Source organism: Lipotes vexillifer, unplaced genomic scaffold (assembly GCF_000442215.2).
Source record: "Lipotes vexillifer unplaced genomic scaffold, Lipotes_vexillifer_v1.1 scaffold237, whole genome shotgun sequence".
Lineage (NCBI taxonomy): Eukaryota > Metazoa > Chordata > Mammalia > Artiodactyla > Lipotidae > Lipotes > Lipotes vexillifer.
In genome coordinates, this window is record NW_006794332.1 from 1,689,530 (window position 1) to 1,715,053 (window position 25,524).

General features: G+C 38.6%; 1 protein-coding gene across 5 annotated transcripts in view; it reads left to right on the forward strand.

The window, feature by feature from the left end:
• The window catches only part of APAF1 (apoptotic peptidase activating factor 1), an 88,252-nt gene that overhangs the window by 26,757 nt on the left and 35,971 nt on the right, over positions 1-25,524 (forward strand). For 4 of the 5 annotated variants that reach the window (XM_007467163.1, XM_007467165.1, XM_007467164.1 and 1 more), the window contains exons 10-16: positions 3,784-3,897; positions 4,343-4,527; positions 8,757-8,883; positions 10,188-10,313; positions 12,248-12,379; positions 15,543-15,668; positions 24,441-24,602. The exons of the other annotated variant lie outside the window; for it this stretch is intronic. In XM_007467163.1, the coding sequence (XP_007467225.1) occupies positions 3,784-3,897; positions 4,343-4,527; positions 8,757-8,883; positions 10,188-10,313; positions 12,248-12,379; positions 15,543-15,668; positions 24,441-24,602 (972 nt within the window). The remainder of the gene's footprint in view (positions 1-3,783; positions 3,898-4,342; positions 4,528-8,756; positions 8,884-10,187; positions 10,314-12,247; positions 12,380-15,542; positions 15,669-24,440; positions 24,603-25,524) is intronic. 5 annotated transcript variants of the gene reach the window in all.

Genomic DNA, 25,524 nt, shown 5'->3' on the forward strand with positions numbered 1-25,524 from the left:
GGCAGGCGGACTCTCAACCACTGCACCACCAGGGAAGCCCAAGATTACTCATTTAAAAAACTATTTTCTTTTATCTCTTTTATTTTGTCCTATGTTTAGAATTTTCTTTTATTAGTAAAAATAGGGTTATAACCTGTGTAAGTAATTTTGTTTTTGTTACTGTTTTTACCTGCAGGTACCTTAGTAACTGCAGTAAATGAACCACCTAAAAATTCAGTCTCTTCATACCAGTAGCTATCCTTTGTGGACAATATGGATTTGTTTTTAAGTTCTGAGAGGAAATGGAGAGTGGGAAAGTATATTCATTCATTCAGCAAATATTTATGGAGTGCCTGTTGTGTACTGGTGGTGGTCTTCATTATGAAGGATATACCACAGGCACAAAGTCCCTGCTCTCATTGAGCTTACATTCTGGGGGGAGATTGACACGGGACAAATAAATTTATCATATGTTAGTGGGGTACTAAGTGCTCAGAAGAAGAAAAAAGTGTGCAAGGAGAAAGGAAATGATGATTTGGCTTTCAGTCATCATGATTTGCTGATGGATTTGATGTACATTGTAAGAAAAAGAGAAGAGTCAAAGATGACTCCAAGCTTGTGCAGTTCAAAGATTGGAGTTGCCATGAACTGAGTTTGGGATAGCTGTGGGTCAAACAGGTATTATACCAGGGGTAAAGGGAAGGTTAGGAACTCATTTGGAATATATTAAGTCTGGTGTACACATTAAGACATCTGACTGGATATATTTAGCATACAGTTGGATATATGAATCTGGATTTCTGGGGAAAACTGTGGACTAAAGATAAAATTTGGGAATCTTCAGCACATAGATGATATTTGAAGTTATGACTACCAATTAACTACTCACAATGTTAACATTTTAGAAAACCGTATATACTTTGAGAAAAGGGAGCCCTCTTGCACTGCTGGTGGGAATGTAAATTGATACAGCCACTATGGAGAACAGTATGGAGGTTCCTTAAAAAACTAAAAATAGAACTACCATACGACCCAGCAATCCCACTACTGGGCATATACCCTGAGAAAACCATAATTCAAAAAGAGTCATCTACCACAACGTTCATTGCAGTTCTATTTACAATAGCCAGGACATGGAAGCAACCTAAGTGTCCATCGACAGATGAATGGATAAAGAAGATGTGGCACATATATACAGTGGAATATTACTCAGCCATAAAAAGAAACCAAATTGAGTTATTTGTAGTGAGGTGGATGGACCTAGAGTCTGTCATACAGAGTGAAGTAAGTCAGAAAGAGAAAAACAAATACCATATACTAACACATATATATGGAATCTAAAAAAAAAAAAATGGTCATGAAGAGCCTAGGGGCAAGATGGGAATAAAGATGCAGACCTACTAGAGGATGGACTTGACACGGGGAGGGGGAAGGATAAGCTGGGACAAAGTGAGAGAGTGGCATGGACATATATACACTACCAAATGTAAAATAGATAGCTAGTGGGAAGCAGCCGCATAGCACAGGGAAATCAGCTCTGTGCTTTGTGACCACTTAGAGGGGTGGGATAGGGAGGGTGGGAGGGAGGGAGACGCAAGTGGGAAGAGATGGGGATATATGCATATGTGTAGCTGATTCACTTTGATATAAAGCAGAAATACACCATTGTAAAGCAATTATACTCCAATAAAGATGTTAAAAAAACCCATATATACTTTGAATAATTTTTCAATCTTAGGTACTTTAATCTCTTGGTTACATACAGTTTACGTTTAATAATCTACATTGGAATGACAGTATTCCAATAAATATCTGTGCTCTGATTTACTTAGCTGAACTTCAATTGTTGAACACTTAGGTTGTTTTCTTTTCTTTTTTTTACTCTTATGTTGCTGTAATGAAATTCTTGTCTTCACACCTGTATTATTTCCTTTGGAAATTTCTTGAAGTGGAATTATTGGGTCAATGCATCTTTTAAAAACTTTTGATATGTATGGTAGTGTGACAGGATTCAGTTCCTTTCATTTTTTTTAAACTTTTTTCCCTGATTTTTAAAGATAATAGTTTACTTTCATTGGAAAAACTGAGGAAAAAACTAAGTGAAGAAAATGAAGATCACAACCATTGCTAATGCTTTTTTTTTTTTTTTTTTGTGGTACGCGGGCCTCTCACTGTTGTGGCCTCTCCTGTTGCGGAGCACAGGCTCCGGACGCGCAGGCTCAGCAGTCATAGCTCACGGGCCCAGCCGCTCTGCGGCATATGGGATCTTCCTGGACCGGGGCACAAACCCGTGTCCCCTGCATCGGCAGGCGGACTCTCAACCACTGTGCCACCAGGGAAGCCCGCTAATGCTTTTATGTGTAGCTTTCCAAATCATTTTGCTGCTCAGATACACACACCTGTTCTTTAAACCAGAATGGGATCATGACAGAAATATAGTCTTATATCTTGTTTTTCCTACTTAATTGTAGTTCAGGGTTATCTTTCTATGTCAGTTTATATATAATAGATTGACGTAATTTTTAAAGCTGCATACTATTTAATTGTATAGGTACATTATGATTGGTCAGTTGGTTGGTGGATGGTCAGATTGCTTAAGCACAATTGTCTGACTTATTTTTTTAGGGAACATAAGTGTAATTCTGGGTCAATGATGTGTACAGTTCGAATTTTAATACAGATTGCTAAACTGTCCTCTAGAAGGGCGCTCTGATTTACATCACTACCAGCAGTGTATGAGGGTGTTCATTTCCTGTGATTCTAGCTAACATTTTTATCATTCCTTTTAGTCTTTAGAAATCTGATGTTAAAATATAGTAAATCTTCGTTGTTTCTCTTTGATTACTGGTGAGATTTTTGGCTATTTGTGCTTTTAATTTTGTGAATTGGCTCTCATCCAGTGATTGCCTTTACCTGTTTTTCTATTGGAGTGTTTATCTGTTTCTTACTCTTTTATTAGAATTTTTAATAAAAATATTAAGCCTTCATCTGTCATACATTTGTAAATAAATTTTTTTCCTGGTTTATTTTTTGTCTTAAATTTTATTTATATATATATATATATTTTTTTTTTGACTATATTGAACATTTGAGTTTTTATGTAGTTAAATGCACCACTATTTTTCTTTTCAGTATTTTGCTTTGGGGTCGTGTTTATAAAAATTTCCTTAACCCCAGGGTTACAAAAATAGTAAATATCTGTATCTTCTAGTATATTTTAAAAAATTAAATTAAATTTATTTATTTTATTTTTGGTTGTTTGTTTTTGGGTCTTCCCTGCTGCATGAGGGCTTTCTCTAGGTGCGGCGAGCGGGGGCTACTCTTCATTGTGGTGCGTGGGCTTCGCATTGCGGTGGCTTCTCTTGTTGGGAGCACAGGCTCTAGGCGCGTGGGCTTCAGTAGTTGTGGCTCGTGGGCTCTAGAGCGCAGGCTCAGTAGTTGTGGCGCATGGGCTTAGTTGTTCTGCGGCATGTTGGATCTTCCCGGACCAGGGCTCGGACCTGTGTCCCCTGCATTGGCAGGTGGATTCTTAACCATTGCGCCACCAGGGCAGCCCTCTTTTAGTATTTTTTGAAGTTTCTATTTTATATTTAAGTCTGAAAAATCCATCTGAAATTTATTTTGAATTAAGGTGTGAGGTCCATTTTTTGTTTCTTTGGAACTGTTAATGATACGTTCCTTTTTGTCCTTAAATTCTAGGCATCTGCTAAGTTTCTCTCAGTAATGTTAGGATAATGATGGTAGATTTAAAATTCTTTGATCTCTTTAACGGTGCTCCTGATCTTTTTTTTTTTTTTTTTTAAGGAACTGTGTGCTTTAATGTTTTCCCTGGATTGGATTAAAGCAAAAACGGAGCTCGTAGGCCCTGCTCATCTGATTCATGAATTTGTGGAATACAGGCATATGTTGGATGAAAAGGTATATTTTATTATGAAAAACAAGTCCTTAAAGGACATCTCATTTTGACATTTAATTCTAGGTTTAATAGTGGGGATGAACAAAATAGCAGAGGTGAAGAGTGATAATTTCCTTACTTAATCTTTGATTATTCTAATTATTTTGCTTCCTCTCCTGCTGTGGAAAGGATTGAGGTTTGAAAGCTGGGGAAGTAAAGTGTTCAGTGTTTTTCTTAGGGAAGAGAATGTGTTAAGAAGGTAGCACTTAGATAATGAGATTTTTTTTTTTTTACCCTATGTTTAAAAGTCCGAAGAGGATCACTTTGTATTTGTTATTAATGGTTGGCTATTTAATTTTAGCTCGTATAGAGAATATTTAAGCCTTTAAAGTGACAAAATCACAGAAACAAAAAAATGTCAGATCTGGGCTCTGGTTACATTTCTAAGAGATTTCATTTTGTTCATAGGATGGTACAGTCTGTGAGAATTTCCAGGAGTTTTTGTCTTTAAATGGACATCTTCTTGGACGACAGCCATTTCCTAATATTGTACAACTGGGCCTCTGTGAACTGGAAACTTCAGAAGTTTATCAGCAAGCTAAGCTGAAGGCCAAGCAGGAGGTCGATAACGGAATGCTTTACATGGAATGGATGTAAGTAGGTTAGGAGAGAAACCAAAGGGAACAGCACTAACTGTGTCATTATTTTTCAGGTAGTGAATAAGTTCACTGCGGGAAGACTTAACTACTTTGGATAGGGCTCAAACTTTTAATAAGCATTCTTACTTATTGAAAAGTTCTAGAGAAGTAACCATAGGAGAAATACATATTTTCAGAGTCCATAAAAATAGATGCTTGCCTATAAGATGACTTTTGACAAGTCATCCTAAATATTAATATAAATGCTTCACTTATTGTAATACAGTATAGTAGCAAAGAGCATTGTTTTTGAAGCTACAAACCTAGGTTTGAGACTTAGTTCTAAAACCTAAGAGTTTTGTGATTTTGAACAAGTAGCAGGTTACTCTTCTTTCTCATACGTGAAATAGAGATAACAATCCTTTGAGGTAAGCGCTGTTTTTGTGAAGATTTAAATCAGATATTGGATATAAAGTGATGAGCACTTTGCCTTGCATATAGCCCATATTAAACTTCCACTGAATCCTGATTCTTCTAGCTCCTAAGAGGCCATTCAGTTGTGTTCTTATCTTAATCTTATGAATTTGTAAAAGGAAAGGGTAAACTACTATCTTTTTAATGCCTATTATATACTATATGCTCACGTACATTGTTCATTTTATCTTCAAAACAATGCTTATAGCGTAAATATTATTTGCCCTACTTTACAAATGAGAAAATTGAGGCACAGATAGGTTGAGATTTGACTGAGCTCATGTGGCTTGCTGAATGTGATTTAAACTGTGGGTCTGGCTTTATTTTCGTGCTCCTTTTGATAATAAGTATGAATGGTCATCTTTTCACATGTATAATTTATATCTAAATTGACCTCCTGGTTGATATTGTCTGTGATCTATATAGCCCTGGACCTTCTTTCCAAATAATTCAGGTTGCCATAGGTGGTTTCCCTAATTCAGTTGAGTTCAACAAATATTTGAGTTTCTCTACTGTGCTAAAGCACTATTACTAGGTGCTAAGGCTCTCCCCAAGGAGCTTACAATCTAGTAGTGAAGAAAGAAGTTTAAACAGATAATTATAATGTGATAAATGCAACAGAAGTAATGTATAAAATAGAGGTAAAATGGGTGATTTAGCTTGGATGGATGAGGGATTCTGGTAAGTTTCCGTAAAGGAGAGAGTTAAAAAAATTTTTTTTAAATTAAAAATTAAATTAAAAAAAGTTTAAATTTTATTTTATTTTACTTTTTGGCTGCACCGTGCAACCTGTGGGATCTTAGTTCCCTGACCAAGCATTGAACCCGGGCCCATGGCAGTGAAAGTGCCAAGTCCTAAACACTGGACCACCAGGGAATTCCTCAAAAAATTAAATTGTAATTTTTCATTGATTTTATTTTTGTTTTAAAGCAATCCATGTTCCTGATTTTTTTTTTTTTTAAATCAGTGTTAGAGGGATGTAAAATGAAAAGTCAGAGACTCTTCATGTTCCCCTACCTTCTCACTTCCCAGAGTTCACCATTCTTTAACATTTTCTTGGGAAGAGGTTTCACTCTCCCTGGAAGCAGCCACCTAATTCATTGAGATCTGTCTGTATTCTAGAATACTTGTTTACTCAATATCATAGCATTGTGTCATTTTACGGTGGTTTTCTGTTTACTTGTTTTTTTCCATAATTATCTATCCATTCTGTAATATAGAACGTTTGGAGGTTAAAATCACAGACTCTGGCTCTAGACTGCCTGGGCTTGAATTCCAGCTCTGCTATTTTTTAGTTGTGTATCATTAGGAGAAAGTTATCCAACTTCTCTTGCCTAGTGGTACTATTCATAGCATTGTTGTGAGGATTAAATGAGTGTGTGTGTATACACAAACGTACACACCTACATAGGTTGGCTTAGAACAGTACCTAGATCATAGAAAGTGCTCAATGAATGTTAGTTGTTGTTTTTAAGAATAAATAGCATTTAGGGAATTCCCTGGTGGTCCAGTGGTTAGGATTCTGTGCTTTCACTGCAGAGGGCCTGGGTTCTATCCCTGGTTGGGGAACTAAGATCCTTCAAGCCACGTTGTGTGGCCAAAAAAAAAAAAGAGATTAAAAAAGAAAAGGATAGGGCTTCCTTGGTGCAGTGGTTAAGAATCTACCTGCCAATGCAGGGGACACAGGTTCTAGCCCTGGTCTGGGAAGATCCCACATGCTGTGGAGCGACTAAGCCCGTGCGCCACAGCACTGAGCCTGTGCTCTAGAGTCCGTGAGCCACAACTGCTGAAGCCCACATGCCACAACTACTGAAGCCCGTGCATCTAGAGCCTGTGCGCTGCAACAAGAGAAGCCACCGCCATGAGAAGCCTGCGCACCACAATGAAGAGTAGCCCCCGCTCGCTGCAACTAGAGAAAGCCTGCACGCAGCAACGAAGACCCAATGCAGCCAAAAATAAAATAAAAATAGATAAAAAATAAATAAGTTTATTTAAATAAAAGGATAAATAGCATTTAACATTTTGCCTGGTACATGTAGTTGATAATCAAGAGAAATTTGTAGAAGATCAACTGAATTCATGTTTTAGTTGGTGACTAAAATAGAATTGTGATACTTGGTCTGATAATCAGATGGGCATTGGTTTAGTTCTTGTTCTCTTTTGAATGTTGAGTTTGTTATTTTTACTTTTTCTTGCTGTTTTTTTTTTTTTTTTCCACTTCATCAACTGCATTTCAACCTGTGATGTTCTCATAGGATGGTTAGTCATTATTAATAGCTGTATCTTTTTAACTGGGTTTGACCAGGTCATATTCAAAGAATGCTTTACTTTTCAGTACTAGAAAGCTTTTTTTTTCTTCTGTAGAAAGTTTAGGTTGGTATAAACGTAATTTGAGTTTCATCTTTCAGAGTAATCATTCATGCATTCGTTTGTTATTTATCTAATAATTTTTGGCCACATGTCCATCATTGTGACAGGTCACTTTCCGAGCTTTGAGGAATTGAGTAGATAGATCGGGGGATGTACTTTCTTAATCTGATTCTCTAAACTTTGCCAGTAGCTTACCTGTTTATCCTCCAGATTCTCATCACTCTAGTTTTTATAGTTGTTTGTTTTATCACTTCTAGTGAAGTTTAATACTTTCTAGGCCAGGTTTAAGTCTGATTTACCTTTGTGTTCCCTTTTTTCATTTGGTCTGTTTTGTGTGTGATACCTGTTCAGAGCAGGTATCATTACTCACATTTTACATATGAGGAAAAGGAAACTTACTAGGTTAAGTAATTTGCATAAGTTTACACACCTAATAAGTAGTAGAAGCAGGGTTGCCCTTTAGGTTTATCTGACGCCTAACCTTTTCCTCTTAAGATAAGCATGATACCACTTAACATATTTACTCACAGTGACTGGGGTGTATATATGTGGAATTCTGACACTGTTCTAATACTTTCCCCATTTTAAGTAAACATCACATTCCTTTACCCTTTTGCCTTTGTGAAATAATATCTTTACTAGTGCAATACTTAGTATTTAGTAGATTAAGATACAAAGAAAATGACATTACTTTTTTTCTCTATATCTGAATAATTGTAGTTAGAGAAGAATGGTTTTAAAGTGCACATCATAATGGTGGGTGTAGTGTCATACTTTAGTTAGGTAATGAGCTTCATTTTGCTATAGCTCTTTCCTTTTGAAAAAGATGGAGTTTTCTTTTTTTTTTTGCGGTACGCGGACCCCTCACTGTTGTGGCCTCTCCCGTTGCGGAGCACAGGCTCCGGACGCACAGGCTCAGCGGCCATGGCTCACGGGCCCAGCCGCTCCGCGGCATGTGGGATCTTCCCGGACCAGGGCACGAACCCTGCATCGGCAGGCGGACTCTCAACCACTGTGCCACCAGGGAAGCCCAAGATGGAGATTTTTTTGAGGTTATCCTCTTATAATGTTTTCTCTGCACATGTTGTTATTAATGTATTAGAGGAAAATAAAAACTGACATGTATTTGATTAACTAGATTTCTTCCAACTCAGTGATATTTGTAGTACATGACAGGTTGCTTGATATAGCGTAGCATTTATCTTAAAATGCTGCTTTTGTTATATTATGCTTTTTTCCTCAGGTGATGTGTGCTGTCATTTACATATTGGTAATTTAATTTTAAGAGTTTTGTGTCTTTTGGAACATAATTATGTTAAAAGACAGTTTATTACTGAAAGAAAATAATTACTTTTACTCTTGTTTATTGGGTTTCTGTTCATTTTTTCCCTTATATGTAGAAACAAAGAAAACATCAAGAATCTCTCCCGCTTGGTCGTCCGCCCTCATACAGATGCTGTGTACCATGCTTGCTTTTCTGAGGATGGTCAAAGGATAGCTTCTTGTGGAGCTGATAAAAACTTGCAGGTAAACCTATCTCTTGAGAAAAATTCAAAGAGTCATGCACCTAATACTGTGCATATTAGAATATATTTTATTTCTAAATACTGTGCGTTTAGAATTTATTTTAGAATTCTAAAATTCAAGAAAATTGCACATTAAGAATAGAGAAATGTTCAGATCTCTTGAACATTTTATGAAAGCTTTCTCTATAGATTTAAAAGATATGGTGGTGTATTTTCATAATTCTAAACTTGCCAAGTGACATAGAAGTGCCTTTTACCCTAGCAGTCAGTTCTTGTCATCCATGTGACAGCTAAGGGTAATGAGGAAATGATAACTGTTAAAAGACATAAGGACTTCATAGCACAGTGAATAGGACTCTGATTAAAAAACAGTGACTGTGGGGCTTCCCTGGTGACGCAGTGGTTGAGAGTCCGCCTGCCGATGCAGGGGACACAGGTTCGTGCCCCGGTCCGGAAAGATCCCACATGCCACAGAGCAGCTGCGCCCGTGAGCCATGGCTGCTGAGCCTGCGCGTCCGGAGCCTGTTGCTCCGCAACGGGAGGGGCCACAACAGTGAGAGGCCCGCGTACCGCAAAAAAAAACCCCCCAAAAAACAGTGACTGTGTAAAATACCTATTTTATCATAGGCTTGGGCATAGATTTCTGACTGTAAATAGGAATTGGACTAGATTATTTCCTTAGGCGCTTGAAGGAATTTTAATTTCTCATTTGTTTTCAGAAAACATGAATGAGTGCTTTTCTTTAAATTGGTACTCAACCTTTTGATTTTGAAGGAAACAAAAACTAGTTAAAACATTTAAATTTAAGATTGCAAGATTATGATTGTAAGCCTTATTTCTATGTGTGTACTTTATTACTACTTTTATTAATTTTGGCTTTTGAGTGCAGAAAGCATATTGAATGAAGTGTTTTCTACTGATTGTTAAGAATTTGCCAAACTGTTCTCAAGAACTGAAGCTACTGTCAGCTCTATTGATTGATTGCTGCACTATTCGGCAGGCAGGATCTTACTTCTCTGACCAGGGATCGATCCCGGACCCCCTGCAGTGGGAGCGTGGAGTCTTAACCACTGGCCCACCAGGGAAGTTCCTTTTTTCTTTTTTTTTGGGAGGGGCAGGATGATTTTCTTTTTATGTTAAGGCATACGAATTCTGACAGAAATTCTCATTTTTGCAGTGATATTGCCAATGTTCATTTCTGTTGCAAAATAACAGTGATAAAGATCTTTTAAAGAAATATTTTTATTGAATGATGGCCCATGGTTAAATAGGTATAGTAAAAAGATTTTATTGTTGCTTATATAGGTTTTCAAAGCTGAAACAGGAGAGAAACTTCTAGAAATCAAGGCTCATGAGGATGAAGTGCTTTGCTGTGCATTCTCTGCAGATGACAGATATATAGCAAGCTGCTCAGTGGATAAAAAAGTGAAGGTAGGGAAATATTTTCCTCTTGAGTTGTAATCACCACAGAATTTATTTTCTTTTTCTGTAATAGAGGGGCTAGAGTAAGTAGAGTTAAAGGACTCTTGCCTATTGGTCTACTAACTTGAGGCAAACCAGTTTTATCCATTGTAAATCTGTCTAAAACTTTTTAGTTTTAAGCACAAGCAAAAATGCCTAGGTTGATTAGCCTAGGAAACACAGCTGATGTTTATATTTATCAGGCAGCTGGGAAACACAATTTCAGATTAATGAATTTGCCTGACACTTATTGACAGGTCTGTGGGTTAAATATCAGTTGAAATCTCTAAGTGTACTGTGGTCGGAAGTGTTGCTGCACAAAATTATTGTCTGAGATCGATTCCTGTTGTAAAATATATAATTTGTGAAATGCAACCCAGATTTTTTTTTACCTTTATGAGCTGGCTTACATTCAATGCAAAACTAGATGAATAAACATACTAACAATCAGGTTACTAGTCTACAAAGTAAACAGAGAAAAGAAAACCCACAGGGTAATTTTTATCTTTGTTAATTATTCTTTTTTTTGTTTCTTGTCCCTAAATTTGGCTTTTAGCCAGAGTATTTTTATGGAATTTAAGAGAAAGTGAAGTCTAGGGGAATATTTTATTTGATAAATGGAGGGGAGACCTCATTGTGGGCTTTTTTCAAAAGGGGTGTGGAATGCTGAATCTGTTTAGGTGGCACGGTGGGCCTTAGTGGACTTGGGAGCAAGAAAGTTGGCTTGAGAGTTTTTGTGGAGTTTGCATCTACTTGAAGAGGACCCCGGAGTGTCCAGACTAAATTGAGACTTTGGAAAAATCTTCTTGATAGATTGGACTCTCTATGTGGCTTTACAACCAACCAGTTAATTCACTCTATAACCTCTATTCTGAGGCAGACTTGGAGTTGGCCATTCTGTGGTGTTCCAGAGTCAGAGCTATGTGGCTCAAGTTTCTATTTGTAAGAAATTTAAAGCAAGAGGCAGAAATACTTATTACAGAACTTTAAAATAAACTCTTTGGATCTCTGGAGAGTGCTTTGATAAGATAAAAGAAAATGCTATGGGAGGGACATTAGTATCTCTAAAAGTCCAAAGCCCAGTGAAAATTCATTAGGTAATTTATTTCTTTTGTTTGTTTGATGAAACAGACTACTTACATAGTAACTAGGAAAATGATTACTTTTTACTGAGAACACTGCATGAGGCTTTATACTACACACTTTCTTATATTACATTATCAATTTCTCACAATTGAAAAGTAAGTGTTGATCCCATTTTAGAGATGAGGAAACAGGTTCAGAGATGAAGTCATTTGCCCAGGCTCATATTAACTAATGCCTGATGGCACCAGGGTTGAAAGCTAGGTTTCCCTCAGAATCTAAAGCCTTTATTTTTTTTCACTGAGCCATTTGCCTTTACTTATTTATTAGTACCTTGAAGTCAGCAGAACACTAATCAAATTCTTTGTCATTTGACACCATGCATTGTGTAAGATGGGTACAAGTATCCCCATTTTACAGAGGGGGGAACTGAAATGCAGGTAAATTAAGGACTTGACTATGCACACACAACTTATAAGTGGTAGAGCCAGGTCTTAGATTGGCTCTGATTAATTTTTCTGATCTGAAGTCCATTATTCCATCCCTTTTATAGCACTTTTCTGCCTGCTGTCAATTCATATGAACATGTGAAATCTTGCCCTTGAAAAATGTAATGTTTTACATTACTTGCAGGTAGACTTGCAGGTAATTTAAAAAAACATTCTGGCAAAATGCTGACCTAATTTAGGGAAGGGGGAGGTATACATTAGTATCATGTCTGGGAAAATCTGCAAAACAGCTCACATTTGCTTTGCCTCCTCTCTGTTTTCTCTTTGAAAATAAGGGGTACTTGTAAATTTTATTTTCTCTATTCTCTTTAGATTTGGAATTCTATGTCTGGGGAACTAGTAAATACCTATGATGAGCACTCAGAGCAAGTCAATTGCTGCCACTTCACCAACAATAGTAATCACCTTCTCTTAGCCACTGGTTCAAATGACTGCTTCCTCAAAGTAAGTGTGGAGAATTATGTAGATAAATTTGATAGATACATCACAACATCTCCTTTTTTTTCATATATTGTATTAATCAGGGATCCTTTGGTTGCAGGGGTAGAAACTTTCATATTAGCTTAAGCAACAACGACAACATATATTATTGGCTCTTGTAACTGAAAAGTCTAGAAGGAGTGTGGCTTCAGGCATAGCTGATTCCAGATGCCTTAAATACGTTCTCAGGCTCTAACCCCCACTCCATCTCTAGACTCTGTTTCCCTTTTTGTTGATTCAGGCATAGTCTTTCTGTGCAGCAGACTTGGCTATCCTTAGCTCCAGGCTTACATGGATATTACAGCTCATAATCACAGAGGAAGGGAAACTCGCTCTTTCCCAGGTCCCATAGTTTTCCCATAGAGAAAACTCTAGTTGACATGGTTTGGGTTACATGCGCATTTCAGAATAACCCTAGCGGTGAGTAGGATGAAATCCTTCGATTGGCCAGGGGTCACAGGTTTAGCCATGTAGAAATGGGACGAGCTCAGATGGGAGTGGGAGTGAGGTCAGCTCCACTTGAATTATTGATTCAAGATTCGAAAGAGAGGGTCTGTTATCAGAAAGAGGAGGGAAAAAATGTACTGATAGGAAAAGAAAAAATTTTAAACCAAACTAAAACGAGAAATAGATATTTGTTCCACATATGTTCGATAATTTTTTTAAGATAAATTTATTTATTTATTTATTTTTGGCTGTGTTGGGTTTTCGTTGCTGCATGCGGGGGCTACTCTTCGTTGCAGTGTGTGGGCTTCTCATTGTGGTGGCTTGTGGCATGCAGGCTCAGTAGTTGTGGCTCGTGGGCTCTAGAGTGCAAGCTCAGTAGTTGTGGCGCACAGGCTTAGTTGCTTCGCGGCATGTGGGATCTTCCCGGACCAGGGCTTGAACCCATGTCCCCTGCATTGGCAGGCGGATTCTTAACCACTGTACCACCAGGGAAACCTGGTCAACAGTTTTGAATAAGGACACGTTTTACTTTAAGACCGGTCATTCCACACTTGCATTTCCATGAGGGCTATTAGGACTTACTTCTTGTGCCTTTTTTTTTTAAAAAAAAATCTGATTTTATTGTATTCTTTCAAGTCCTGGATCCTATGTCCTATGCAAGGGTTCTATTCTCTTATTTTTATAAACTTTAAGTTCTTTTTTTAAAAAAAATTATTTATTTCTTTGGCTGCGTTGGGTCTTTGTTGCTGTGCGTGGGCTTTCTCTAGTTGCGGCGAGCAGGGGCTACTCTTCATTGAGGTGCGCGGGCTTCTCATTGCAGTGGCTTCTCTTGTTGCAGAGCACAGGCTCTAGGGTGCGTGGGCTTCAGTATTTGTGGCTCGTGGGCTCTAGAGTGCAGGCTCAGTAGTTGTGGTGTACAGGCTTATTTGCTTCACGGCATGTGGGATCTTCCAGGACCAGGGCTTGAACCCGTGTCCCCCACATTGACAGATGGATTCTTAACCACTGCGCCACCAGGGAAGTCCCACTTCTTGTGTTTTTTTTTTTTTTTTAAATTTTGACTGCGTTGGGTCTTTGTTGCTGTGCACGGGCTTTATCTAGTTGCAGAGGGCGGGGGCTGCTCTTTGGTGCATGTGTGGGCTTTTCATTGCGGTGGCTTCTCTCCTTGCGGAGCACGGGCTCTAGGCGCATGGGCTTCAGTAGTTGCAGTGCATGGGCTCGGTAGTTGTGGCTTGCGGGCTCTAGAGCCCAGGCTCAGTAGTTGTGGCACACAGGCTTAGTTGCTGTGTGGCATGTGGGATCTTCCTGGACCAGGGCTCGGACCCGTGTCCCCTGCATTGGCAGGCGGATTCTTAACCACTGCACCTCCAGGGAAGCCCTTCTTGTGCTTTTTGAACTGAGAGAAGCCAATGAAAAGATGTAAATTTGATGCTGCTCCCATGTAATTTGCATTATCTGCAGAATTGGGTTTATCTGGGACTGGGATAAAAGAAGCTAGGGATGGAGTTGGACATAAAGAACAGGACTTAACTCACTTACTGATCATTTCCAAAGGATTTTTATTAAGATTAATTTTGGGAGGTAAATGATTTCTTCTTCTGTGTTTAATCTAATTTGCATAAATCACCCTTGCCCATTTTATTTACATTTTTTATACTTTTCAAACATACCCCAAAGGAGAGAGAATAGTAACTCTCGTGGTGTCCATCGTCTAGCTCCAACAATTGTCAACATTTGCCAGTTGTATTTTATTCCCCCTCCACCTCCCATTTTTTTGGATTAGAGCATTTTATAGCAAATCCCAGGTGACATATCATTTCACCCAGAATACTTAAGCATGAATCTCTGAGGTCTAAAACATAAATACCATGCCATTACCATACCTAACATAATAAACAGTAATTTTGTAATATACCTCATCCATGTTCTTTTTTCCTTATTAGTCTCAAAGCATATCTTTCTACCATATATTTATTGGAGTCAGAATCCAAACTTCAAGTGGCATTTGGTTGATATGTCTCTTAAATCTTTTATTCTTTAAATGTTCCCCTTTTTTTTATGCCATTGATTTGTTAGAAAAATTGAGTCATTTATCCTGTGGAATGTCCCACCTTCTGGATTTGGTTGATTGTTTCCAGGAAGGGTTGTTTAACTTGCTTTAACATCCCTGTTTAACATCCCTTATGTTTCCCGTCAAATGTATTTATATCTATCTTTGCATTTTGAATCATTTTTTAAGAGCGTTAATAGATTTTAGTAGACTCTATGTTTGCATAGGGAAATCTTAGAAATGACTATTTTTAGAGTTGGATAACAGCATCTAAAAAAATTGGGCAGTTTATTTTACATATTACTTGTTATACAGCTGAGTAAAATAATAATGATTTCAAACTACTTTGTTAAAATAAACAGTAATTGTTTAGCTAGTTTAGTGCTCAGACTGAAGTCTGGATAAACCTTCAAGTCCCTTAGTAGATTTAGGTGCTGATCTAAGGACTGCCCCATTACTTGTTAATCACAAGTTCACCTTTGTGTTTGACACCTTTGTCAAACTGTGAATGGAATGGCTTCCTGTAACTGAAAAAGCTTAATTGGGAGGGAAGGAAGAACTTCACTTGATTTCTAACTTTTCCCCATTCAATGCTAGTTTTTCAGTTACCTTTTTATCTTTCTCAAATAGCTCTGGGCTCTGAATCAAAAAGAATGTCGAAATACCATGTTTGGCCATACAAATTCAGTCAATCACTGCAGATTTTCACCAGATGATAAGCTTTTGGCTAGTTGTTCAGCTGATGGAACATTAAAGGTATGCTTTTGTTCATTGTTAAAATGGGTTGTAAATAATTTTATTGTTTTACAGAAAGAGGTTTCTGTTTTTCACATTTCTACAGAAAGCTTCTTCCTTCAACTTCCAGGAGCATATTTAATATAACTGTAATTGGTTGTCATAATAATTGCTTATTAATGGTTTACTACCTTATGCTTTAAAGTTCATATAATTTTTTTTTTTTTTTTTGGGTTCGCGGGCCTCTCACTGTTGTGGCCTCTCCCGTTGCGGAGCACAGGCTGTGGACGCGCAGGCTAAGTGGCCATGGCTCACGGGCCCAGCTGCTCCACGCCATGTGGGATCTTCCCGAACCGGGGCACGAACCCGCGTCCCCTCCATCGGCAGGCGGACTCTCAACCACTGCGCCACCAGGGAAGCCCCCTATGCCACTTTCTTATTCCTCTCTCCTGTCATTCTGGTCTCCTGTTTATTGATTCTCCTTTCTTTGGTGTTAAATCCAATCCATCTTTGACTTCCTCATCTCTTGGTCTACCTTTTCCCCTCCCATTCTGTAGCGTTTGCTCTGGTTCATGCTGTCATACCCTCATGTGTGATAGCAGCCTTCTAAGATATACTCTTCATCCTTCCTTATCCCAATATGTAGCTGCTAGATTAACTGTCTACCTCTGTTTTCATCTTGCCATTTTTAGCTGGAACACAAATGTACCAAATTCTAAACTGTGGTAGACCCAGGCTCATCAGGCACACCTCTACGGCTCTTCACTTTCCATCATTCTGCTACCTCTGATCCTGTCCAGTACATTAATTGTCACTTCTGGGCAAGATAATTTTGGGGGCTTATTTCAGCTACTGTCCCTATATATGTTTCATTAGTCTTTTTTGGAATTTTTTTTGCCTCCAATTCACTTGTCTGTAGTTTTTAATGACCCTCAAAACTTTATAAATTTAAAAAGTAAATGCAAAGCCTTCTTCAGAAGGTGTTCTCTTATGACATCCATCCATCTGGTTCTGAGAACAAATATATACATATTTACTATATACCTGTATCTATATATATTGATAGATGGAAGCTGCTTGGTCTTCTGATTTCCACTTATAAATTTGTTTTATTGTTCAGTTCAGTCATTTTCATGTGTCTTCTTTTTCTTTGATAAGGTTGAATATAGGTTTATGATCTGCAGAGACCTTGTCATCTTTCTGTATCTCTCTGAAGTTCATTGTACACAGTTGTACTCAGAGCATGTGCTCAGTAAATTTTCTTGGCATATACCTCTTTTGGGGAAATACTTGAATCCTCTGGGCTCTATTTTGTTTGTTAGAATCTCTAGAGAAGGAGATCTGTTAATGCTACTAGGTGACTCCTAAGTTACAGCAAATTATACTCTCTTGATGCTGATCCTCTGTTTGAATCTTTGATATCTCTTTGTTGACTGAGGATAACTCATTTTTGTATAGATTACTTCTGGGCATCTAGGAATTTTATGGGTAGAATTCTACTTGATATAATTTCCTGGCATCTAGTAGATGTTGGAGCATTCTTAGAATATTCAGCCAAATGGATTTGGCCTCTATGACATATTCTCTACAAATATCAAATATCTGTCTCTTCTTTGGGATGACCATATCAGGATTTTTTGGAGGCCCAGTGAACGCAACCCTCTTCTGAAAGATTATTCTAGTCCTATGAGCTTGTTATTTCTTGGTTTTTACTAAGTGAATGACTTCAGAAGGCATTTTATATCTCATGGAAGGTTCTCCTTTTACCTTATCTCCATTGCTAATGCAAGTTCTGGGAAGATTCCATTATTATTAGTTTGCTTAATGTTGAAGAAAGTTGTGAAACCAGGCCATTTATCTGTTCTACAAGTTTGAGCTGTGTAACTCTACTGGGCCTTCTTTGCTGCCATTTGTTTCCCGAACTGAATTCACCATAGTGCCTGTTCCAAACCTTTTCTGCTGTTCCTAAGCCCCTAACAATGTCACTGTATCTCTTTCATTCTATGGAGATAACCTTACCTCATACCTATTCAGAAGGTTGACACCACCCAAGAGCTCCCTGCCATGAGCCCCCTCAAAAATTGCCATAAAAAGTTTCTACTCCCCTTTTTTTCTCATCTCAGTGCCCAGGAAGTCCTCTGTTTGTGCCTACTGTTCCTTTTTTTCCTTCTTCCCCTGAGACCTTGCCTCATTGGTTATTTCCTTTCGATGTTGCATCTTTAGTTTTTTTTCCTCTTTTGAATCCTTTCCCACAGCCTACAGATGTTCTTGGCCCTTCCTAAGCATGATAAAACCAAAAAGTGAAAAACCTTTGATTCTTCCTTGATTGTGTTATCCTCTGAAATAGTCATTCAGTTTTTCTTTTTGACTAGACCTTTATGACTAGACTTCTTAAGTCACCTATACTTGCCTCAACCTTCTGACTACTTATTCATTACTTAACCCTTTTTTAGCCTGGTCCTGTCTTCCCTGTATTCCCTTGAAGAGTAAGATCCAGTTTTATTTTGTTTTCATTCTTTTTTGTTGTAAAATCTAATGCTCTTTGGATGAGTGTGAAATTCGGTAATTTTCTTTATCCAGTCCTTATTCTTCTGGTTGTGTTACACCCCCTTCTGTTTCCTTTTTGAAACTCTACTCATTTGACATCAATGTTTTCTTCTTTCTCTTTCTGTGTCTCTAACCTCTTCTTTAACTCTTTTTCCTGCCTATTAAAATATAGCTGTTTCCTCAACATTCTAATCTTGACTACCTATCTCCATCGCCTTTCTTCCATCCCAGTTCAGCTGGTCTTGTGGCTTCAGTTCTTCTCCCTTCCGTGAGTGACTTTCAGATGTGTTCTCTCCAGCCCTCATTTCTCTTATGTGCTGTGTCCTGCATCTTTAACTGCCTGCTCACTGCTGTCACTTAGAGAATATGCCGTACCTCAAACTTACTGTGCTCCAAACTGAACTCTTCATTTTTTCTTCCCCAAACTGACCTACTTTTTGTGGTTCCTATATGTTTCAGGATTTTGATTAGATCAGTGTTCGGGAATTTTACATCATTGTGACTGATCACAGTTGGGCCATGTAGTATATGATGATTTTTTTCCCCCTTTCCTGTACAACACTTTGTTTTCTTTGGGATTAAAGATGTTGTATATTTAACAGTGAAGCTTTGTTTTTTTCATTTGTTTATTTTTTTTAAAGGTTGACATTTATTTTTTAATTTTTAAAATTTATTTATTATTTATTTATTTTTGGCTGCATTGGGTCTTCATTGCTGCGCACAGGCTTTCTCTAGTTGCGGCCAGAAGGGGCTACTCTTTGTTGTGAAGTGCCGTCTTCTCACTGCAGTGGCTTCTCTTGTTGTGGAGCACGGGCTCTGGGTGCGGGCTTCAGTAGTTGTGGCTTGCGGACTCTAGAGCGCAGGCTCAGGAATTGTGGCTCATGGGCTTAGTTGCTCCGTGGCATGTGGGATCTTCCCAGACCAGGGCTCGAACCCGTGTCCCCTGCATTGGCAGGTGGATTCTTAACCACTGCGCCACCAGGGAAGCCCAAAGGTTGACATTTATTTATTTAAATGTATTTATTTTGGCTGAGCCAGGTATTAGTTGCAGCACACGGACTTATTTGTTGTGCATACGAACTCTTAATTGTGACAGGCATACGGGATCTAGTTCCCCAACCAGGGATTGAACTCGGGCCCCCTACATTGGAAGCGTGGAAGCTTCTCACTGGACCACCAGGGAAGTCCTCCTATTATTTTTTAAATGTGCATACCACTAATTCATCTTCAAACTATCCCTTGCCTAAGTTCTTTCTTAAATAATTTAAATGTATCAGGTATTTGATTTGACATTTTCTTTTCTTAGAAATAACTTTCTTAGAGGGTTCTGCCTTGCTCCATTATGATTGGTGGTACTATTCCCAGTGTTCAGCTGCCATCCTGGGAGTTCCTTTTGCTTTTTTCTTGAGTTGAAACCCTTGTTTCCTGAATTTCTTGGTTTACCCTCTCAGCTTGGTGGAAAATCTCCTCTAGCTTTCTAAGAAAGAATCTCTGGGAGGTAAATTTTTGAGAACTTGTCTGTCTAAAAGTGTCTTTCTTCTAGCTTTATACTTAACGTGTATATATATATATATATATATGTCTGTATATATATGTAATTTTTTATTTTTTGGCGATACCTGGGCCTCTCACTGTTATGGCCTCTCCCGTTGCGGACAGGCTCCGGACGCGCAGGCTCAGCGGCCATGGCTCACGGGCCCAGCCGCTCCGCAGCATGTGGGATCTTCCTGGACCGGGGCATGAACCCGTGTCCCCTGCATCGGCAGGCGGATTCTCAACCACTGCGCCACCAAGGAAACCCATTAATTTATATTTTTGACTGCATACAGAAGAAAGTAATTTTTCCTTAGAATTTTGGAGACATTGCTCGCTCTCTTGTCTTCTAGCTTCCAAAGTTTCTCTTGAGATGTTTGATGCCATTCTGATTCGTATGTGATCTATTTTCCTGTCTTGAAACTTTTAAGATCTTTTTTTATTCCCAGTATTTAAAAAAATTAATGATAATGTGCCTTGATGTGGGTTTGTCTTCATTTATTGTGCTTGGCACTCGATAGCCTCTTTCAATTTGGAAATTCATGTCCTTCAGTTCTGGAGGTTTCCTTTAATTATATGACTTATTCTTCTCTAGTTTCTCTTTCTAGAATGTCTATTAGGGATGTTTTCTTATTTTTCTCTTTTCTTCGTTCATTTGTCCTACATTTTGGAAGATTTATTTAGCTTTATATTTCACTCCTTCTATTGTGTGTTTAATTTCTGCTATCATATTTTTAAGTGTACCCATTCTTATGATCAGTTTCCTTTTTAATATTATTCTTTTTTCGTGGGTACAATATCTTTTATCTTTTTTTGGGTATTAGTAATAGTTTTTTTTTAAGTTTTCATATTCTTTCATAGTTGCTATTTTTTCTGTTTGTTGGTTTTGGTTTCTGTCTGCACTTTAGAGCTATATCTTATTTGCCTGATCCTTGGATATCTGCTCATGCTTAAAGAGTGCAGCACTGGGACTTCCGTGGTGGCGCAGTGGTTAAGAATCCTCCTGCCAGTGCAGGCGACACAGGTTCGAGCCCTGGTCTGGGAAGATTCCACATGCCGCAGAGCAACTAAGCGTGTGTGCCATAACTACTGAGCTTGTGCTCTAGAGCCCATGAGCCACAACTACTGAGCCCGTGTACCACAGCTACTGAAGCCCACATGCCCTAGAGCCGGTGCTCTGCAACAAAGGGCAGCCACCACAATGAGAAGCCCGAGCACCACAATGAAGAGTAGCCCCCGCTCACCGCAACTAGAAAAAGACTGTGCACAACAATGAAGACCCAACACAGCCCAAAATAAATAATAAGATACAGACAAACAAACAAACACATTTAAAGAGTGCAGCACCAAAAGACTGATAGGAAATTGTGAACTTATTTGTAGTGGGTTTCCCTGTAGTGTTATCTGGCTGTCATTTTTTGATGGTGAACTCCTAATTTCAGACTCTTTAAATCTTTTGTCTTGATCTGGTGGGGTATTCAGAGAAAAATCTTCAGTCCCCTTCCTGTAGGGTATAAGTCTGGCTGGCAAGTTCTACGAAGATATCTAGGCAGAGATCTCAACACTTGGAATATAGACTTTCTCTTAAATTCCCTATTTTCAGAATGGTGACCCTGCTCTCAACTGTTGGGTGTAGATTAACCCTCCTTTCTTCAGCCAGAGTAGGGCAATCTGGATGGCATAGTAGGGGAAGGGATTTCAAGGGACTTTCGATGATTTCTCCTGTGTTAGCTTCATCTTTACTGGAAGGTGCTAGGCCCAACACTTCCTGAGCCTTTTGGGGGTTCTCTGGTGTGAATTGGGCTACTTCTTGGCTTTCTCCACTGTGAGCTCAGGATTCAATTTTAAGGAGTCCCCTTATCACTTGTCTTTTTTCTTTCTAGCCTTTATAGTTTTGTCGCTCTAATATCTTCCTCCATTCTCCTTTACTTTGTGAATTATGCATAGAGAGAAAAATTCTCTTTACTGTTGTTTTACGTGGGTTTTGGGAGGCTGTGGAGATGAATGTATGTGTTCTATCTTCGGAACCCTGTTTCTTTCAGTAATGCTATTGTCTCTACTCACCTGTGCTTGAAACATGGGAATAATTTGTCTTTTCACTTAAAATATATTTATTGATCATTTATTGAGTACTTACTATGTGCCAGATTCTGTACTAGGCATCTGTTTTTTTTTCTTTTTTTTGGCGATACGCGGGCCTCTCACTGTTGTGGTCTCTCCCATTGCGGAGCACAGGCTCCGGACGCGCAGGCTCAGCGGCCATAGCTCATGGGCCCAGCCGCTCCGCGGCATGTGGGATCCTCCCGGACTGGGACACGAACCCGTGTCCCCTGCATCGGCAGGCGGACTCTCAACCACTGTGCCACCAGGGAAGCCCTAGGCATTTGGTTTTTAAACACTTAAAAAAAAAAAAAAGTATAGTTCCTGGCTTGAAGTTGTTCAGGGTCTAGCTGGGGAGAAAGGTAAGTGAATAGGCAAATGATGAAAATGGTAAAAGTATGTGGAGGGGGCTCAGAGCAGGCAGTGGCTCTGTGGGGGAGTGTGCAGGCTCCTGCTGCTGCACCCAGACTGCACTTGTTCTCCCTTTTCATTGTCTGTGCTTTTCCATTTTGTTCTTTAGCTTATGCTGACCCCTTAGCCTAGACTCTCGGGTATTTTTTGGTATTGAAATCCATGTTTAGTCCATCTTAAGTTGGTATAAAGTAGGCTGATCTTCAGGGAGGAGAGTGAGGTGGCCCCTCTGCAAAAAGTGTTTCCTCAAGCCCACGGCTCTGGTAAAGCATTCCCACTGTGCTGTATCTTTTCCTCTCAAATGACACATCTGGCATATCTTGTGTTAGAGTCATTTATATGTTTGTCTTACCTCCTTTACTGGCCTATAAACTCCTTGAGAGTAGTGTCTATATCTGATTCACTTATATAATCTCGAAGTGACTAGCATAGTGGTTAATAAATGTGTTCAAGATGATAAACCTTTGCCGTGTCCCTTCAAATTGAATTAAGACTTCTCAAAACTCGAAAGAAAAACAATTTAAAAGTCTTCAGGGACAGGATTTTGATTTCAGGTGTGGGTATCAGAATGTGATTGTAGAGCACTAACAGCAGGGAACAGATGTTGCTGCACTCTTGGTAAGAACTGCCATGTTTGTGGCAGCTTTTACTGTTAAGCCAGTATTGTTGGCTGGTTTGCACTGATACAGTGACGTTTACTAAGCAGAGGTCTTGCAAAATGATGCTGGATAACAGCATTTCAAGGTCAAAGTCTTGTAAAGCTTTTATTTTCCAAGAGGATGAAGAACCATAAAATTATTTCCTGTCCCAAATGGCTCTGTAATCTTCTAAGTGTTTAATAGCATATCATGTTGATAAGCATGTGTTTTTCAGGCCTTGATGATAAACTATTTCAAAATGTGAGTTTTATTTAAAAATTGCCATTTGAACCACACAAGGACCAGGGTGCACATGGGCCTTGGATACAGTGCAGTGACTTGCTCAAAATGAAATGCTGGTATTTACTTGGTCCCTCAATATGTGGAATTTCATCACTCCTTGGATAGTGGCTAAGGTCAGGTCCACATGCAGAAGATGTAGTTTAGATAGATGTAGTGAAATTGGGTTGTGTTAGTTTTCTTTTTCTTTCTTAAATCCAGGCAATGATTGCTTTGTTTTTCGTATCAAGAGGGAAACAGTGTAATTTCTCATATAATCTGACTGATGTGACTGAAGCTTTTGGCACTGATGTTCAGATTTTCTCTCTTCAGTGTCAAGGAAGGCTAACTACTTTAGATGTCTCTTTTGGTTCATCCAGTTTACCTATAGTTATTGCAAGGGGAAAGGTTTTGGTTTTGGCTGTATTTCTAGTGTACATAGTCTTTAAACTCAAGAGAGATTTAAACGTGTGCCTGGCCAGTCAAATCGGGTTTTACCCTGCGAGCTGTGCTTTGGAAGCTGAGTTAAAGCCTGAGAAGCAGCTTTTTTTTGTTTTTAAATCCTTTTCCTTGGCCAACCCTTGGTCTGTATATGGCAGCCATTATCATTCTGTGGAACTGGGACACTGCTCAAGGCCCAGGGGAGTGAAGATGGATCTTCTTGAAGGCCTTTGTCATTTGGGCTGCTCAGGTGGCTCTGTTAGTGAGTGAGGTTTGGTCTTTCGTATCCCATTCCTCAGGATCCATTTGTTTTAGAGCCCTGTCTGACCCCACCAAGTACACAAGGTGGCTTGCTTCCTTTCAGCATATTTTTGTTTTCTATTTTCAGGGACTTCCTTATGTCTCTGATGCTCTGCTAGGTTATAACTCAGCTTGGGCTGGGTCCTGTGTGTAGTGTCTGTGCTGTGCATGTGAAGCAAACCTCATGCCTGGCCCAGCAGAGGGCAGCCGTGGCAAGTCGTGAGTCTCTTCATTCTTCCATGCTCATTCTTGCTGTCAGCACCTAATCTTTAGCCTCCTCCACACCATGCAAAGCTCTTTTAACATTTTGTGTAGTTTTACATTCTGCATTTTGGGCAGTGCTCTTAAGTTTTTTCTTTTTAGGAAGGTGCTGAATGAAACTGGAATACTTAATTTAAAAGCCTTATGAAAAGTTATGCATAATTAAAAATAAGTCATTAGGTGAACTGAATAATTTGTGTGACATTTAGGCCAGGTGGAATTCTAGAGGTGTGATTTGAGATCAAAACAAACTTAAACGTTTTTTTATTTTTGTAATTTGAAGCTTTGGGATGTGAAATCAGCAAACGAGAGGAAGAGCATTAATGTGAAGCAGTTCTTCCTAAATTCAGAGGAGCCTCAAGAGGATATGGAAGTGATAGTGAAATGCTGTTCATGGTCTGCTGATGGTGCTAGGATAATGGTGGCAGCAAAAAATAAAGTTTTTGTAAGTACCAGTATTTTAAAAAGCCAAAATTAAAAAGCCAAATTTAGTCTAATTTAAAGAAAATTGAAACATCTAATTGATTTTTGCATTTTATACTGTTTATTGATATAAAGTATAGCTGAACGATTTTGGGTAGATGCTCTAACCTCTCATAGTTCTCAGAACTCTGCTTCAGGGAATGTCCATAGGCCTTGTGAGGAAAGATCTCCATGGTCATGGGTTTGGGAAATATTATGTATTACTTTCTGCTATTAGAGGTACTTCAGTGTGTACAAACATATTTAAGGACTCCGGAGTCCTACAATATAGAAACAATTTATGTTGTTTAACCAGTGTCTCTCAAATTTATCTAAAATATGGATGGAATGCTTTCTGCATTACTTTCCCCCATTTGAAATACATTAGTTTAGGTGATTTTCGAAGTTATTTCTTAGCCATAAAATTTTATGATTTGGTGACTGAGAGAAACACTTATCAACAACTGAAGAAGTTTGTGAAATTTCTATGAAGTAAATGAGGAAGATGTGCGAAGAAAGGTAAATGGCAAGGAAATGCTTCTTTATTCAATTCAAGTGATAGTTTACATTTGTAGTATTCAGAGTGCTCTTACATATAATTTCTTTTGATATAAATATACAAAGGGCACAGCAGATTGCAATAGCCCTATGATAATAATGAGGCAGCTGAGATTCAGAGCAGCCAAATAATGTATCCAAAGTTACACAGTGATTTGGAGAGCTGGCTCTTCTAATTTAGGGCACAGTGCCATTCCATTCTGATGGTAATTTTAAAGACTTAAATAAGAGATATTACAAGTTTATTCTGTTTTATTTTAAGCTTTATTGAGGTATAATCGACATATTGTAAAATATTTAAAGTGTATAACGTGATGATTTGATAAATGTATACTGTGAAGAGATTC